Source organism: Pristiophorus japonicus, chromosome 8, assembly GCF_044704955.1.
Source record: "Pristiophorus japonicus isolate sPriJap1 chromosome 8, sPriJap1.hap1, whole genome shotgun sequence".
NCBI lineage: Eukaryota > Metazoa > Chordata > Chondrichthyes > Pristiophoridae > Pristiophorus > Pristiophorus japonicus.
Genome location: NC_091984.1, coordinates 82886469 through 82901284, shown reverse-complemented (window position 1 = coordinate 82901284; position 14816 = coordinate 82886469). Strand labels below are relative to the sequence as shown.

Below are 14816 nucleotides of genomic sequence, written 5' to 3'. Positions count from 1 at the left end.
AGAAGTGCAGAGGAACAAAGGGACCTGGGAGTGCATGTCCACAGATCCCTGAAGGTAGCAGGCCAGGTGGATAAGGTGGTTAAGAAGGCATACGGAATGCTTGCCTTTATTAACTGAGGCATAGAATATAAGAGCAGGGGGGCTATGTTTGAACTGTATAAAACACTAGTTAGGCCACAGCTGAAGTACTGCGTGCAGTTCTGGTCACCGCATTACAGGAAGGACGTGATTGCACTGGAGAGAGTACAGAGGAGATTTACGAGGATGTTGCCAGGAGTGGAGAATCTTAGCTATGAGGACAGATTGGATAGGCTGAGTTTGTTTTCCTTGGAACAGAGGAGGCTGAGGGGAGACCTCATTGAGGTATATAAAATTAGATATAGTGGATAGAAAGGGCCTATTTCCCCTAGCAGAGGGGTCAACAACCAGGGGGCATAAATTTAAAATAATTGGTAGAAGGTTTAGAGGAGATTTGAGGGGAAATTTCTTCATATAGAGGGTGGTGAGGGTCTGGACCTCACTGCCTGAAAGGGTGGTAGAGGCAGAAACCCTCACCACATTTAAAAAGTACTTGGATGTGCGCTTAACGTGCCGTAACCTGCAGGGTTACCTGACCTAGAGCTGGAAAGTGGGATTAGGCTGGATAGCCTCTTGTTGGCCGGCGCTGACACGATGGCCTCCTTCCGTGCTGTAAACGTCTATGATTCTATGATGATTTGAGGGAGCTGATGGAGTTGGCAGCATTTAAATGGTTAAGAGCGGCTGCTTAACATGTCCTGTCACGCGGGGAAGCCGCGCCTCCTGATTTTGCGAATCAGCGGAGTCCTGTTGTAAGGGGAGCTCTTGTTTTGCGTCTTTTGAGCTTGGTCCTGGTGAAAGCCGGCTGCATATTTATTTCCAGTCAGGGTTATTCTGCCGAAACATGGCAATGTCTGCCGGAGACCAGGAAAGCGAGCTGTTGAGCGGGTTCCAGCCGCCTTTTGAACATTTTGCCACCCGGGCACTTCATGTGGGGCAGGAGCCTGAGCAGTGGACGTCTATGGCCGTTGTGCCTCCAATATCTCTGTCTACCACATTTAAACAGAGTGCCCCGGGGAAGCATGCGGTAAGTGTTAAAGGTAAAACAGCGTTCGGTTTCCGGCAAGAGCCCCGTATGCGCCTCTGTACGTGTGCATGGGTTTTAATAAAGCGTTACTGAAAAAACAAAGACATCATTTAAACGATGCAAATGTGCCAGTCTTATGCATCGTTTAAAGTTTAAAGATGGCTTACCGGCGAGAGGACTTGGAAGTGTGCGAAGAATCTTGTATTTAACAGTCAATGGATTGTGAAATTTCATCATGCACTTCCGATTTGACTACATAGACATAACACTTTTTTTGAAGTGTTGATCTGTGGATTACTACGTTATATTTTGAGCGAAAACTCACTTTGATAAGTTGCAGGTGCAGTTTTTCAAATTGACTTGAATTATGGTTTTAGAGCCCCAAAAACCCCCCACAAAAAACTACAAAAAAAAAGGGCCTTGGGAAATGTTTGGAGTGTCCCCCAGATCGGGGGGCACGATTTAATGTTTAAGATTTAATGTTTAATATTGTTTACTCCAAAAGAGTTGCAATTGGACGCAGAGATAAAACCAGGATAGATGGATCTTTATTATTCAGCCGCTGAAGTTGGTGCCGTGCCAGTATGGTAAATCAAGTCTGGAAGTCACAAAAAAAAAGTTGGTTTTGTCAAAAAAAACCACATCTATTAGACACTTAACCTAACGTGGCGCTTTCCTATTTCTCGCGTGTATTCATTTTACAGATAACAAATGGCGGGGGTGCGGAGCAAGTAGCTGGACAAGAGTTCCCTTCCCTTGACTAGATGGGTTGAATAATGTTGTCTTTCCCATTCACCTTTTTTTTTCCCCCCTTCTCTTCTCTCTTCCACCCCGAGTGCGCAATTTTATAGTGCTACTAATTTATTATTCTATAAAGATTGCGTTAGGCAGGCAGAAGCTAATTTCAATGTCTAGTTAAGTATATTCCCTAATAATATTTGGAATGTGAAGGGTACTGCATGAGGCGAGTACAGATCAGAGATAGAACCTGGAATATTTTCTCTTTGTTTGATCAGTGATGTGATATGGGTTGTGCTGTTATCATTTGAGCCATATAGGAGTGTATAGGAGTGAAATTCATGTGTTGAACGTTGTTTTTACAACATAGACAAATTGCTGGAAAAGTATTTTGGCACACACTAATAGAAATTGACATTTTATCTTCACTTTATTTCCTAACTCTAGTAACGTTGATTTTTGAGAGTCATTTTGGTTCAGCTGGTTACTGTGTTACCCCTCGATCAGAAGCTTGAGTGTTCAAGCACCACTCCTGGACTTGGGAGTGTTGACGGCAGTGTTGTTTTGTTCAAAGTGGTGCCCTTTGGATTAGACTTTCATCTCTACCTGAGCCAGTAAAACAAGATTAGGCAGTCCTGTTTGTCCAGACTAGTATTCTTTCCTGAACCAAAGTCTCAAAAAATAATCAATTCATCTCATTGGAAAGTTGTCCATCCTTTCTTAGTTAATATTTAGTAATAATCAAGAATGAGTATTTGTTATTTCAGTCTGGCTCTGAAGTTGGAATTAATCATTTCCCTAAATAACTAGCTGAATATTCTTTCCCAACATTTAAAAAAAAAACTTTGCAAAATGTTGCTTTTTAAATTAACTAACATTTTGGAACAGTCTCAAATTCCCTTCCGTGAAGTAAACAACATGTTCACTGTTAACCTTGTACATGCATTTTAATCAAAAACCTGATTTTAACTGGCAAGTCCAACATTTATTGCCCTTGAGAAGGAGGTGGTGAGCCAGTACCTTGAACCACTGCAGTTTGCATGAAGGTACTCCCACAGTGTTGTTAGGGAGGGAGTTCCAGGATTTTGACCCAGCGACTATGAAGGAATGGCAATATATTTCCAAGTCAGGATGGTGTGTGAGGGGAACTTGCAGGTGATAGTGTTCCCATGTGCCTGCTGCCTTTGTCCTTCTAGGTGGTAGAGTTGCTGCACTCATCCTTGCACCCATGTAACCTTTCACACATTGCACAACTTGTCTAGAATCTTCTATGGTCATCTTGAAACATGTATTTAAACTTTTGAATAGAGTAATGTGTATTACTTTATTGACCTTTAAATTTTATAATTGATTGCAGCTTTAAAATCGACTGAGTTCAACATTTGTACAGTAATTCATCTTTTGGTTAAGGATAGGAAAGTATAGTTATGAGGAGAAACTTACAAAGTAATATTTGAGGAAGAGAAGACTAAAAGGAAATTTTAAAAGAGGCTTTTAAAAATTTAAAGGATTTTGATGGAGTAAATAGGGATAGAAAAATGTTTTCTCGTTGGAAGTCAGTGACGAAGGAAACATTTAAAATTGTCCGTGAGGAGAGGGGTTAGGAGAAATGTATTTTTAGTTAGAGGGTTGTTGGCGCATAGAATGCTTTGACTGAGTGGTTAAGACTGACCTTTGCATCTTTTATGCGAAGACTGGATGAATAATTTGAATCAGAACAATACAGGGCTATAGGGGCAGTGGGGTTAACTTCTGATTACTCTAAGCCAAGTACGATCACAGATGATGGGCCAAAGGGCTTCCTCATGTGCTGTAAATCTTATATGGTTCTAAGTTCATATTCTATGTACTTGAAACCAAGTTCAGCTGCTGTGCTGTGGATGGTTTGCTAACTCGGGTGGTTAACAGCAATTAACTCCATTTAAAAGGCTGAAGCTCAATTTTTTAAAATCTCTGCCTGATTATTACATCGGCTCTAATAAGATTCATGTAAGCACCTTGCTTTAGTGACAAGCTTGTATCTCTCTACTCCAGTGTTAATATTACATGTACGCCAACTTTGACAACGAGAAATAACTGGCCCGATTTGTGAAAGCAAGTTACATGTCTTTGTAACTTGGGCAGCATTCCTTCAAAAACATTAGTGCCTGAAGGAATATCCAAAAGTTGGAGGCAGAAAACTGCTGGTGTATATCTGGGTGTGGGGCTGAAAATGATGGCTTTAGTTTTCCTGATTTCAGTTGGAAGAGATTTTTATTTATTGAAAGCCTGATGTCAGAGAGGCAGGAGTCTGACAGTATAGCTGTGGTTGAGAGAACTCGTGGCGAGACAGAGCTTGTCATTAGGATACATCGGGAAGCTAACCCCATGCTTGCAGACAATGTCACCAAGGAGCATCATGCAGATGAGAAGGAAGAGTGGTGAAGGATGGAACCACGGGGGTCTCTGAAGTTGATCACACCATGTGAGGAAAGAGAAGTCATTGCTGTAAATTTGCTGGGTGCATTGGTATGGGTAGGGGAGGAACCATGTGAAGGCAGTCCCATGGAGTTGAGTAAGAGGAGGCAATGGATAATGTCAATGCCACATGCTACAAGAGGTTGGGGAAGGCAAGAAGGTTGCCGTCAGGATGTCATTTATGATTTTTGACCAGGGCAGTCTTGGGTGCTGTAAGTATGTGGAAGCTGGACTGAGGAATTTTGGGAGAAATGTGCATGGAGACTGCGACACATTCAAGAACTTTTTTTTTTTTTTTTTAGAGGCCAGTTAGATTGGGTGGTACTTGGAGAGGATGGATGGATCGCGGGTAAGCTTTTTCAGGATGACATTGATCGTTCTTTAGCAAAGAGCAAGTTTATCATGTCATGAGTAAGAGGGGTATTTGAGTCATCTGGAGCGGAGTGTGGGTGCAATCAAGCAAACGAGAAGTAAGCTTGAGAGAAGGCAGTGGGAGATGAAAGAAAAAATAGAGAGTGATGCGAGTGAGGGTGAATTGGGAGTAAGCTGTGCAGGAAATGGGGGAAGAGGTAGAGGCAGCTCTACAAATAGTTTCTAACATGGGAGTCTAAGAAATTAGTGAAATTTTTGAATTTGGTGTTGGAAGAGAGAAAAGGCTTGAGAAGGAATTGTGGGTTATTGTTGCATTCCAAGATCATTCTGAGAATGGAATGTGCAGCCAGATGGCTTTGGTGAGGGGAAGTAGTTATGGCTATGTTTCTGTCAATGCCAGGATATCAGCAGTTTCAGCTATCGTGTGGTCATTGATGGAGGGAGCTTTCTTTGAGAGTAAACATTCTAGAGAGTTTGATGATTATTGATCCTTTTGGTGGGGTAGGGGGAGGAAAGGAAAGGACAATGGAAATGTTGGGATAAAGATGAGGTTAACCCTGTGAAGCAAACTAGGTGAACTGGTCTCAGGGAGCAGAGAATCAGAGTTGGAATTGCTGCTCTGGGAGAGTGAGTAACTGGTTCCATGCTGGAACTGGTGGATAATACTAGGGGAGTCTGTGGGTGTGTTCTAAAGGGTCCCGAGCCTGTGGTGGTAGTGAAGGTTGACTGAGCAGTAGTGTGGAGTAGAGGTGTGATCATGAGCCATGATGAAGGGGCTCCTAGCTAAATGAGATGTAGCAGAGAGAGCTGCACAGGCCCTGAAAATGACTGAAAGGGAAAGGTGGGAGTTGGAGGCTTGGGTCAGGTTTGCATGACCACCTGCTAATTCATGTTGTATTTTTGAGATTGGCTTTCCAAGAAAGACACTACTTGAGATTGTGTGTCATTACATACAATGCTTCTGTACTCAATGGGTGAATAGTGGTAGTATTTGGAAAAACAGTGGTGTTTATATGAAGACATCTCAATCCCCAAATAATAATTCTGAGTGATACTGTTGTGTTGATCCCTCTGAGAAGTCAAAGCCAGGCATTTCAGAAGTGTATTAACATTTTATTTAAGTGTGTATATACAGGTGCTGCATTGAGAATCCAGAGTTCCGGAATCTGGGATGTTACGGAACCTGGACTCTGGGATGATCGGTGGCAGGATCGTCTGGACCCGACGGCCCACCTGACCTCGGGGCCTCCTTGGCAGGGCGTGCCCGATGCTAACAACTCCTCCGGCGAGGCCAGCTCGCCTGACGATATCTGTGGCGGGGCCCCGCCCGACAACGACCCCCTCTGCAGGGCCGGCCCGAACAGCTCCTTGATGGGAACCTCCCCTGCTGTGCCCACTCACCCCCACCCCCCAACCCCCCCTCTTTCTGATGTACCGAAATCCGGAAATACTTGACCTCCGGGCCTTGCTGCTGTACTGGGCTCGGGTGTTTCCGATAAATCGAAAGCCCGGAATCCAGAATGGCCTTGGCCCCGAGGGTTCTGGACTTTAGTCAGGAAATAGTGTTAGGGGAAATTGATGGGATTGAAGGCCGATAAATCCCCAGGGTCTGATAGTCTGCGCCCCAGACTACTTAAGGAAGTGACCCTAGAAATAGTGGATGCATTGGTGATTATTTTCCAACAGTCTATCGACTCTGGATCAGTTCCTATGGACTGGAGGGTAGCTAATGTAACACCACTTTTTAAAAAAGGAGGGAGGGAGAGAGAGAAAACGGGTAATTATAGACCGGTTAACCTGACATCAGTAGTGGTGAAATGTTGGAATCAATTATTAAAGATGAAATAGCAGTGCATTTGGAAAGCAGTGACAGGATCGGTCCAAATCAGCATGGATTAATGAAAGGGAAATCATGCTTGACAAATCTTCTGGAATTTTTTGATGATGTAACTAGTAGAGTGTATAAGGGAGAACCAGTGGATGTGGTGTATTTGGACTTTCAAAAGGCTTTTGACAAGGTCCCACACAAGAGATTGGTGTGCAAAATTAAAGCACGTGGTATTGGGAGTAATGTATTGATGTGGATAGAGAACTGGTTGGCAGATAGGAAGCAGAGAGTAGGGATAAATGGGTCCTTCTCAGAATGGCAGGCAGTGACTAGTGGGGTGCCGCAGGGATCAGTACTGGGACCCCAGCTATTTACAATATACATTAATGATTTAGATGAAGGAATTGAGTGTAATATCTCCAAGTTTGCAGACGACACTAAGCTGGGTGGTGGTGTGAGCTGTGAGGAAGATGCTAAAAGGCTGCAGGGTGACTTGGACAGGTTAGGTGAGTGGGCAAATGCATGACCGATGCAGTATAATGTGGATAAATGTGAAGTGATCCACTTTGGTGGCAAAAACATGAAGGCAGAATATTATCTGAATGGCAGCAAATTAGGAAAAGGGAAGGTGCAATGAGACCTGGGTGTCATGGTACATCAATCAGTGAAAGTTGGCATGCAGGTACAGCAGGTGGTGAAGAAGGTGTTGATACGGATTCTTTTCCCTCAATCTGTCTTAGCGAAAACACTGACACGGACACCAAGTTACTCCAAGTTATACTTTATTAATGCAACATCGATGCTGGCTTGTCTTCAGGGAGTTCCGACTCTCCGGGAGTCAGTTGTACAGGTCTTAATGCAGTTGTACAGGGCCTTGGTGAGGCCTCACCTGGAATATTGTGTTCAGTTTTGGTCTCCTAATCTGAGGAAGGACGTTGTTACTATTGAGGGAGTGAAGGTTCACCAGACTGATTCCCGGATGGCGGGACTGACATATGAGGAGCGACTGGATTGACTGGATCTGTATTCACTAGAGTTTAAAAAAATGAGAGGGGATCTCATCGAATCATATACAATTCTGATGGGACTGGACAGGTTAGATGCAGGAAGAATGTTCCCGATGTCCAGAACCAGGGCTCACAGTCTAAGGATAAGGGGTAAGCCATTTAGGACCGAGATGAGTTGTTAACCTGTGGCATTCTCTACCGCAGAGAGTTGTTGATGCCAGTTCATTAGATATATTCAAGAGGGAGTTAGATATGGCCCTGACGGCTAAGGGGATCAAGGGGTATGGAAAGAAAGCAGGGAAGGGGTACTGAGCTGAATGATCAGCCATGATAATGAATGGTGGTGCAGGCTCGAAGGGCCAAATGGCCTAATCCTGCACCTTTTTTCTGTGTCTTTTAGATGCTGCACCTGCATAACTAGTTAGAACTTGCAGGAGCCAGTGCTGAGCCCTGAGTCTGTAGCCCAATCTACGTGTGCGTGCATTCAAGGGAGAGAGACATGTGACCATGATGTTTTGCATGTACAGCAAACAAGTGCCCCCTGTTACAACAGTGCAGAAGCAAAACATTTTCTTATGGGTGGGAATTGGCAGAGGTTTCTGCAAGTGTTACTCTTGTGTACCTCTGAGGTGGTACAGAGAGCTTATGGTAAGTCACCTTGTCGCATCAAGGGTTGTTTGATGCAAGTGAGTGAAAGGACAAGAATCTTTTCCTTCCAAAAAAAATTTTTTTCTAGCTGTCAAGGGATAATAGTGTATGTTGCATTTCGACTGAAACTGTAGGCTATAGAAACTTGTGGTGGTGGTTTTGTTTCTTTTTAACTGCACATGCCAGAGGCTTATGTCGCTTCATCTGCAAAGGCCTTTTTGTGAATCTATTGTACTGCTAAAGTGTCTGATTCTGGATTTTTCTACAGGGCTTTGAATACAGCCGCAGTGGAAACCCTACACGGAACTGTTTGGAGAAAGCTATTGCAGCAGTTGATGGAGCAAAATACAGTAGGTCACAGTAACTGGTATTTTTAGATTATTAGGGATTTGGTGAATGTACAAGTCTGCCAGCTTTGCATACTAGGAGGGGAATTGGGCTAAGTAGCACCTGCTTTTTGGGCGCTATGAGTCCCCTTGGGGTTTCAAAATGGTGTCCGTGGTGGGTGGGGGCAAAATTGGGTCCAGTAGTGCCTGTCTTTTTTGGGCACAACCAAGCCCAATTCTCCCCCCCCCCCCCCCCCCCCCCCCACAACGCTGCAGATGGCATTTTGGAATCTGAAGAGGATTCGTTTTTTGGGTGCTACAAGTCCCCTTTAGGGTTCAGAAATGGCATCGGTGGCACGCGCTGGGCACCATCTTGGTAAAGGGTTTAGTGTGTGAACTTAACGGCCGCCGGATATATTCTGAGCAGGTAGATCATGACGTCAATCATCGTGTGACGCTGATTTGATGCCAGCTGTGCCATTTTGGAGCTCAACGCTCCAGCTAACGTCCTCTCTTAAACTCGCACAGCTGAACACTTGTTCAACAGCAGGAAGGATATATCTCTTCCCCCACCAGTGCTATTTAAAGGAATCATCAATTATTTAGACAATTGCTGGTTTATTTCTTCTGGCTGTTGCTACAATTCTACAGAGTTGCTACAAAACTATACTTTCGATAGTTGTTTCAAAAGTTTACAGGGAGTGGTGTGGCAGGCACTGAAGTACTTTTTTGCTGTCTTCGAGGCTTTGGCACAAACCAGTTGCTCCCAGACATGGTGCACCAATCGGCCATCCTCTTGGAACTGAGCGCAACTGGGAGAATGAACAGAGACCACACAGAGCGGGACAAGGGATAGAAGGACTCTTTCTGGAGGCCATATCCGTTCAGGGTGCAATTATTCGACCTGAAACTCAGCGACAATCAATGTTTGAGACGCCTGCGCTTCACTAAGGTGGTTGTCACTGAAATCTACCAACTTCTGCAGCCACAACTCCAACCTCTGAGCAGGGCAAGGACCCCACTGCCAGTGGCTATGAGGTTGACTGTAACTATGAACTTTTATGTGATTGCTGCTGGAGATATGAGGAACATCTCACACTTTGCAGTGCACTGTCACATAAAGGAGGCCACTGAGGTTATATATTTGAAGAGTGAACTTCATTTAATTCCTTCTTGCCAGATAGTAGCAGGTGGCAAGCATGAGGGATTGCAGGCTTCCCCATGGTGCAGGTCGCCACTGATTACTATGGTTCCCCGAATGTGTGTTTTTTTGAGAGCACGACCCATTCACATTTATACACAAAATTTAACATGGAAAAACCCGGCCCCAAACTGAAGAAAGGTCAACTACCTGAAACGTTAACTGTTTCTCTCTCCATGGATGCGGCCTGAGCTGCTGAGTATTTTCAGCCTTTCCCGAAAGCCTGGCCTATCGAAGTCCTCATCTGAATTCTCTGCACCAGATCTCGTGAGACCATGCCCTCTTGCCAGCTGGCTGCTGTGCTATGCAGATCCTGCCTGAATGCTATCCTCTAAAGATGCGCACAGTGTCAGTATCTGACCTGGTGGCTGCGAGTGTGAAATCAAGTGACGGTGTGTCTTCATTATCACTGTCTTCTTGGTCTTCCTCCACTGCCTGGGCAGGTTGCAGTTCTTGCGTATCTGAACAGAAAAAGATTAGGTTATGTGAGTGGAGAGGAGACTGTGTACGAAGTGTATACTTGCACCATCTGCAGCTTGTAAGACAAGAGATTGTGGGATGTAAGAAGGAGGATTAGGTATGATACCATCGTCTTGAATGAATTCAGCCTCGTTGGTGGCCTCAGCAATGGCCCTTCCCATAATGGCCATCACTGTCTCTGCCATGGGGGTTAGAACATGCAGGTGTTCCCCTCCTCCCTTTTGGTTCATTCTTCCGGTTTTGCGTCACTTTCTCCTGCACGAGAGGACGTGTGTCAGTGAGTGTCATACAATATGTTTGGATGAGCCAGCGGCAGTTGGTGAGAGGGGAGCGACCTATCAAAAGCCCAGCGGGAGATCGAGAGCCAGCGGCAGTTGGTGAGACGCGGGAGCGGCCTATAAAAGGCCCAGCGGGAGATCAAGAGCCAGCGGCAGTTGGTGAGAGGGGAGCGACCTATAAAAGGCCCAGCGGGAGATCGAGAGCCAGCGGCAGTTGGTGAGAGGGGAGCGGCCTATAAAAGGCCCAGCGGGAGATCGAGAGCCAGCGGCAGTTGGTGAGAGGGGAGCGGCCTATAAAAGGCCCAGCGGGAGATCGAGAGCCAGCGGCAGTTGGTGAGACGCGGGAGCAGCCTATCAAAAGGCAGCTACAGCGGGAGAGAAAGCAAAATAGAAGTAGAAAGTAATCAAAAAGTGACGTCACAGACAATGGGGTAAGTGATTGGCTGGTGATTGGTGAGTAGCTTTTCTTTTCTTTTTTTTATATCAGTAAGTGAACTGTAACATTGTTATTACCAATTTAAGTGTATCTAAGGTTAAGGCATGGCAGGAGAGCTCGGCCATGTGATATGCTCCTCCTGTACCATGTGGGAACTCGGGGACACTTCCGGTGTCCCTGGGCGCTACGTGTGTGGGAAGTGTATCCGCCTCGAGCTCTTGACGGTCCGCGTTGCGGAATTGGAGCTGAGGGTGGATTCACTCTGGAGCATCCACGATGCTGAGAATGACGTGAGTATCACATGTAGTGAATTGGTCTTACCGCAGGAGAAGGGTCCACAGCCAGATAGGGAATGGAAGACCAGCAGGAAGAGCAGTGCAAGAAAGATAGTGCAGGGGTCCCCTGTGGTCATCCCCCTGCAAAACAGATACATTGCTTTGAGTACTGTTGGGGAGGATGACTCATCAGGGGAGGGCAGCAGCAGCCAAGTTCATGGCACCGTAGGTGGCTCTGCTGCAAAGGAGGGCAGGAAAAAGAGTGGGAGCGCGATAGTGATAGGGGATTCGATGGTGAGGGGAATAGATAGGCGTTTCTGCGGACGCAACCGAGACTCCAGGATGGTATGTTGCCTCCCTGGTGCAAGGGTCAAGGATGTCTCGGAGCGGGTGCAGGACATTCTGAAATGGGAGGGAGAACAGCCAGTTGTCGTGGTGCACATTGGTACCAACGACATAGGTAAAAAAAGGGATGAGGTCCTACGAAAAGAATTTAAGGAGCTAGGAGCTAAATTTAAAAAGTAGGACCTCAAAAGTAGTAATCTCGGGATTGCTACCAGTGCCACGTGCTAGTCAGAGTAGGAATCGCAGGATAGCGCAGATGAATACATGGCTTGAGCAGTGGTGCAGCAGGGAGGGATTCAAATTCTTGGGGCATTGGAACCGGTTCTGGGGGAGGTGGGACCAGTACAAACCGGACGGTCTGCACCTGGGCAGGACCGGAACCAATGTCCTAGGGGGAGTGTTTGCTAGTGCTGTTGGGGAGGATTTAAACTAATATTGCAAGGGAATGGGAATCTATGCAGGGAGACAGAGGGAGACAAAAATGAGGCAAAAGCAAAAGACAGAAGGGAGATGAGGAAAAGTGGAGGGCAGAGAAACCCAAGGCAAAGAACAAAAAGGGCCACTGTACAGCAAAATTCTAGAAGGACAAAGGGTGTTAAAAAAGCAAGCCTGAAGGCTTTGTGTCTTAATGCAAGGAGTATCCACAATAAGGTGGATGAATTAACTGTGCAAATAGATGTTAACAAATTTGATGTGATTGGGATTACAGAGACGTGGCTCCAGGATGATCAGGGCTGGGAACTCAACATCCAGGGGTATTCAACATTCAGGAAGGAAAGAATAAAAGGAAAAGGAGGTGGGGTAGCATTGCTGGTTAAAGAGGAGATTAATGCAATAGTTAGGAAAGACATTAGCTTGGATGATGTGGAATCTATATGGGTAGAGCTGCAGAACACTAAAGGGCAAAAATCGTTAGTGGGAGTTGTGTACAGACCTCCAAACAGTAGTAGTGATGTTGGGGAGTGCATCAAACAGGAAATTAGGAGTGCATGCAATAAAGGTGCAGCAGTTATAATGGGTGACTTTAATATGCACATAGATTGGGCTAGCCAAACTGGAAGCAATACGGTGGAGGAGGATTTCCTGGAGTGCATAAGGGATGGTTTTATAGACCAATATGTCGAGGAACCAACTAGGGGGGAGGCCATCTTAGACTGGGTGTTGTGTAATGAGAGAGGATTAATTAGCAATCTCATTGTGCGAGGCCCCTTGGGGAAGAGTGACCATAATATGGTGGAATTCTGCATTAGGATGGAGAATTCAGTTAATTCAGAGACCATGGTCCAGAACTTAAAGAAGGGTAACTTTGAAGGTATGAGGCATGAATTGGCTAAGATAGATTGGCTAATGATACTTAAGGGGTTGACTGTGGATGGGCAATGGCAGACATTTAGAGACCGCATGGATGAATTACAACAATTGTACATTCCTGTCTGGCGTAAAAATAAAAAAGGGAAGGTGGCTATCTAGGGAAATCAGGGATAGTATTAAAGCCAAGGAAATGGCATACACATTGGCCAGAAATAGCAGCGAACCTGGGGACTGGGAGAAATTTAGAACTCAGCAGAGAAGGACAAAGGGTTTGATTAGGGCAGGGAAAATGGAGTACGAGAAGAAGCTTGCAGGGAACATTAAGGCGGATTGCAAAAGTTTCTATAGGTATGTAAAGAGAAAAAGGTTAGTAAAGACAAACGTAGGTCCCCTGCAGTCAGAATCAGGGGAAGTCATAACGGGGAACAAAGAAATGGCAGACCAATTGAACAAGTACTTTGGTTCAGTATTCACTGAGGAGGACACAAACAACCTTCCGGATATAAAAGTGGTCAGAGGGTCTAGTAAGGAGGAGGAACTGAGGGAAATCTTTATTAGTCGGGAAATTGTGTTGGGGAAATTGATGGGATTGAAGGCCGATAAATCCCTAGGGCCTGATGGACTGCATCCCAGAGTACTTAAGGAGGTGGCCTTGGAAATAGCGGATGCATTGACAGTCATTTTCCAACATTCCATTGACTCTGGATTAGTTCCTATCGAGTGGAGGGTAGCCAATGTAACCCCACTTTTTAAAAAAGGAGGGAGAGAGAAAGCAGGGAATTATAGACCGGTCAGCCTGACCTCAGTAGTGGGTAAAATGATGGAATCAATTATTAAGGATGTCATAGCAACGCATTTGGAAAATGGTGACATGATAGGTCCAAGTCAGAATGGATTTGTGAAAGGGAGATCATACTTGACAAATCTTCTGGAATTTTTTGAGGATGTTTCCAATAAAGTGGACAAAGGAGTACCAGTTGATGTGGTATATTTGGACTTTCAGAAAGCTTTCGACAAGGTCCCACACAAGAGATTAATGTGCAAAGTTAAAGCACATGGGATTGGGGGTAGTGTGCTGACGTGGATTGAGAACTGGTTGTCAGACAGGAAGCAAAGAGTAGGAGTAAATGGGTACTTTTCGGAATGGCAGGCAGTGACTAGTGGGGTACCGCAGGGTTCTGTGCTGGGGCCCCAGCTGTTTACATTGTACATTAATGATTTAGACGAGGGGATTAAATGTAGTATCTCCAAATTTGCGGATGACACTAAGTTGGGTGGCAGTGTGAGCTGCAAGGAGGATTCTATGAGGCTACAGAGTGACTTGGATAGGTTAGGTGAGTGGGCAAATGCGTGGCAGATGAAGTATAATGTGGATAAATGTGAGGTTATCCACTTTGGTGGTAAAAACAGAGAGACAGACTATTATCTGAATGGTGACAGATTAGGAAAAGGGAAGGTGCAACGAGACCTGGGTGTCATGGTACATCAGTCATTGAAGGTTGGCATGCAGGTACAGCAGGCGGTTAAGAAAGCAAATGGCATGTTGGCCTTCATAGCGAGGGGATTTGAGTACAGGGGCAGGGAGGTGTTGCTACAGTTGTACAGGGCCTTGGTGAGGCCACACCTGGAGTATTGTGTACAGTTTTGGTCTCCTAAATTGAGGAAGGACATTCTTGCTATTGAGGGAGTGCAGCGAAGATTCACCAGACTGATTCCCGGGATGGTGGGACTGACCTATCAAGAAAGACTGGATCAACTGGGCTTGTATTCACTGGAGTTCAGAAGAGTGAGAGGGGACCTCATAGAAACATTTAAAATTCTGACGGGTTTGGACAGGTTGGATGCAGGAAGAATGTTCCCAATGTTGGGGAAGTCCAGAACCAGGGGTCACAGTCTAAGGATAAGGGGTAAGCCATTTAGGACCGAGATGAGGAGAAACTTCTTCACCCAGAGAGTGGTGAACCTGTGGAATTCTCTACCACAGGAAGTAGTTGAGGCCAATTCACTAA

General features: G+C 45.4%; 1 protein-coding gene across 1 annotated transcript in view; it reads left to right on the top strand.

The window, feature by feature from the left end:
- Positions 1-820: 820 nt before the first annotated feature.
- The window catches only part of LOC139268595 (cystathionine gamma-lyase-like), a 72407-nt gene continuing 58411 nt past the window's right edge, over positions 821-14816 (top strand). Inside the window, exons 1-2 of the mRNA XM_070886979.1 lie at positions 821-1105; positions 8424-8505. Coding sequence (XP_070743080.1) covers positions 923-1105; positions 8424-8505 — 265 coding nt within the window. The 5' untranslated portion in view covers positions 821-922. The remainder of the gene's footprint in view (positions 1106-8423; positions 8506-14816) is intronic.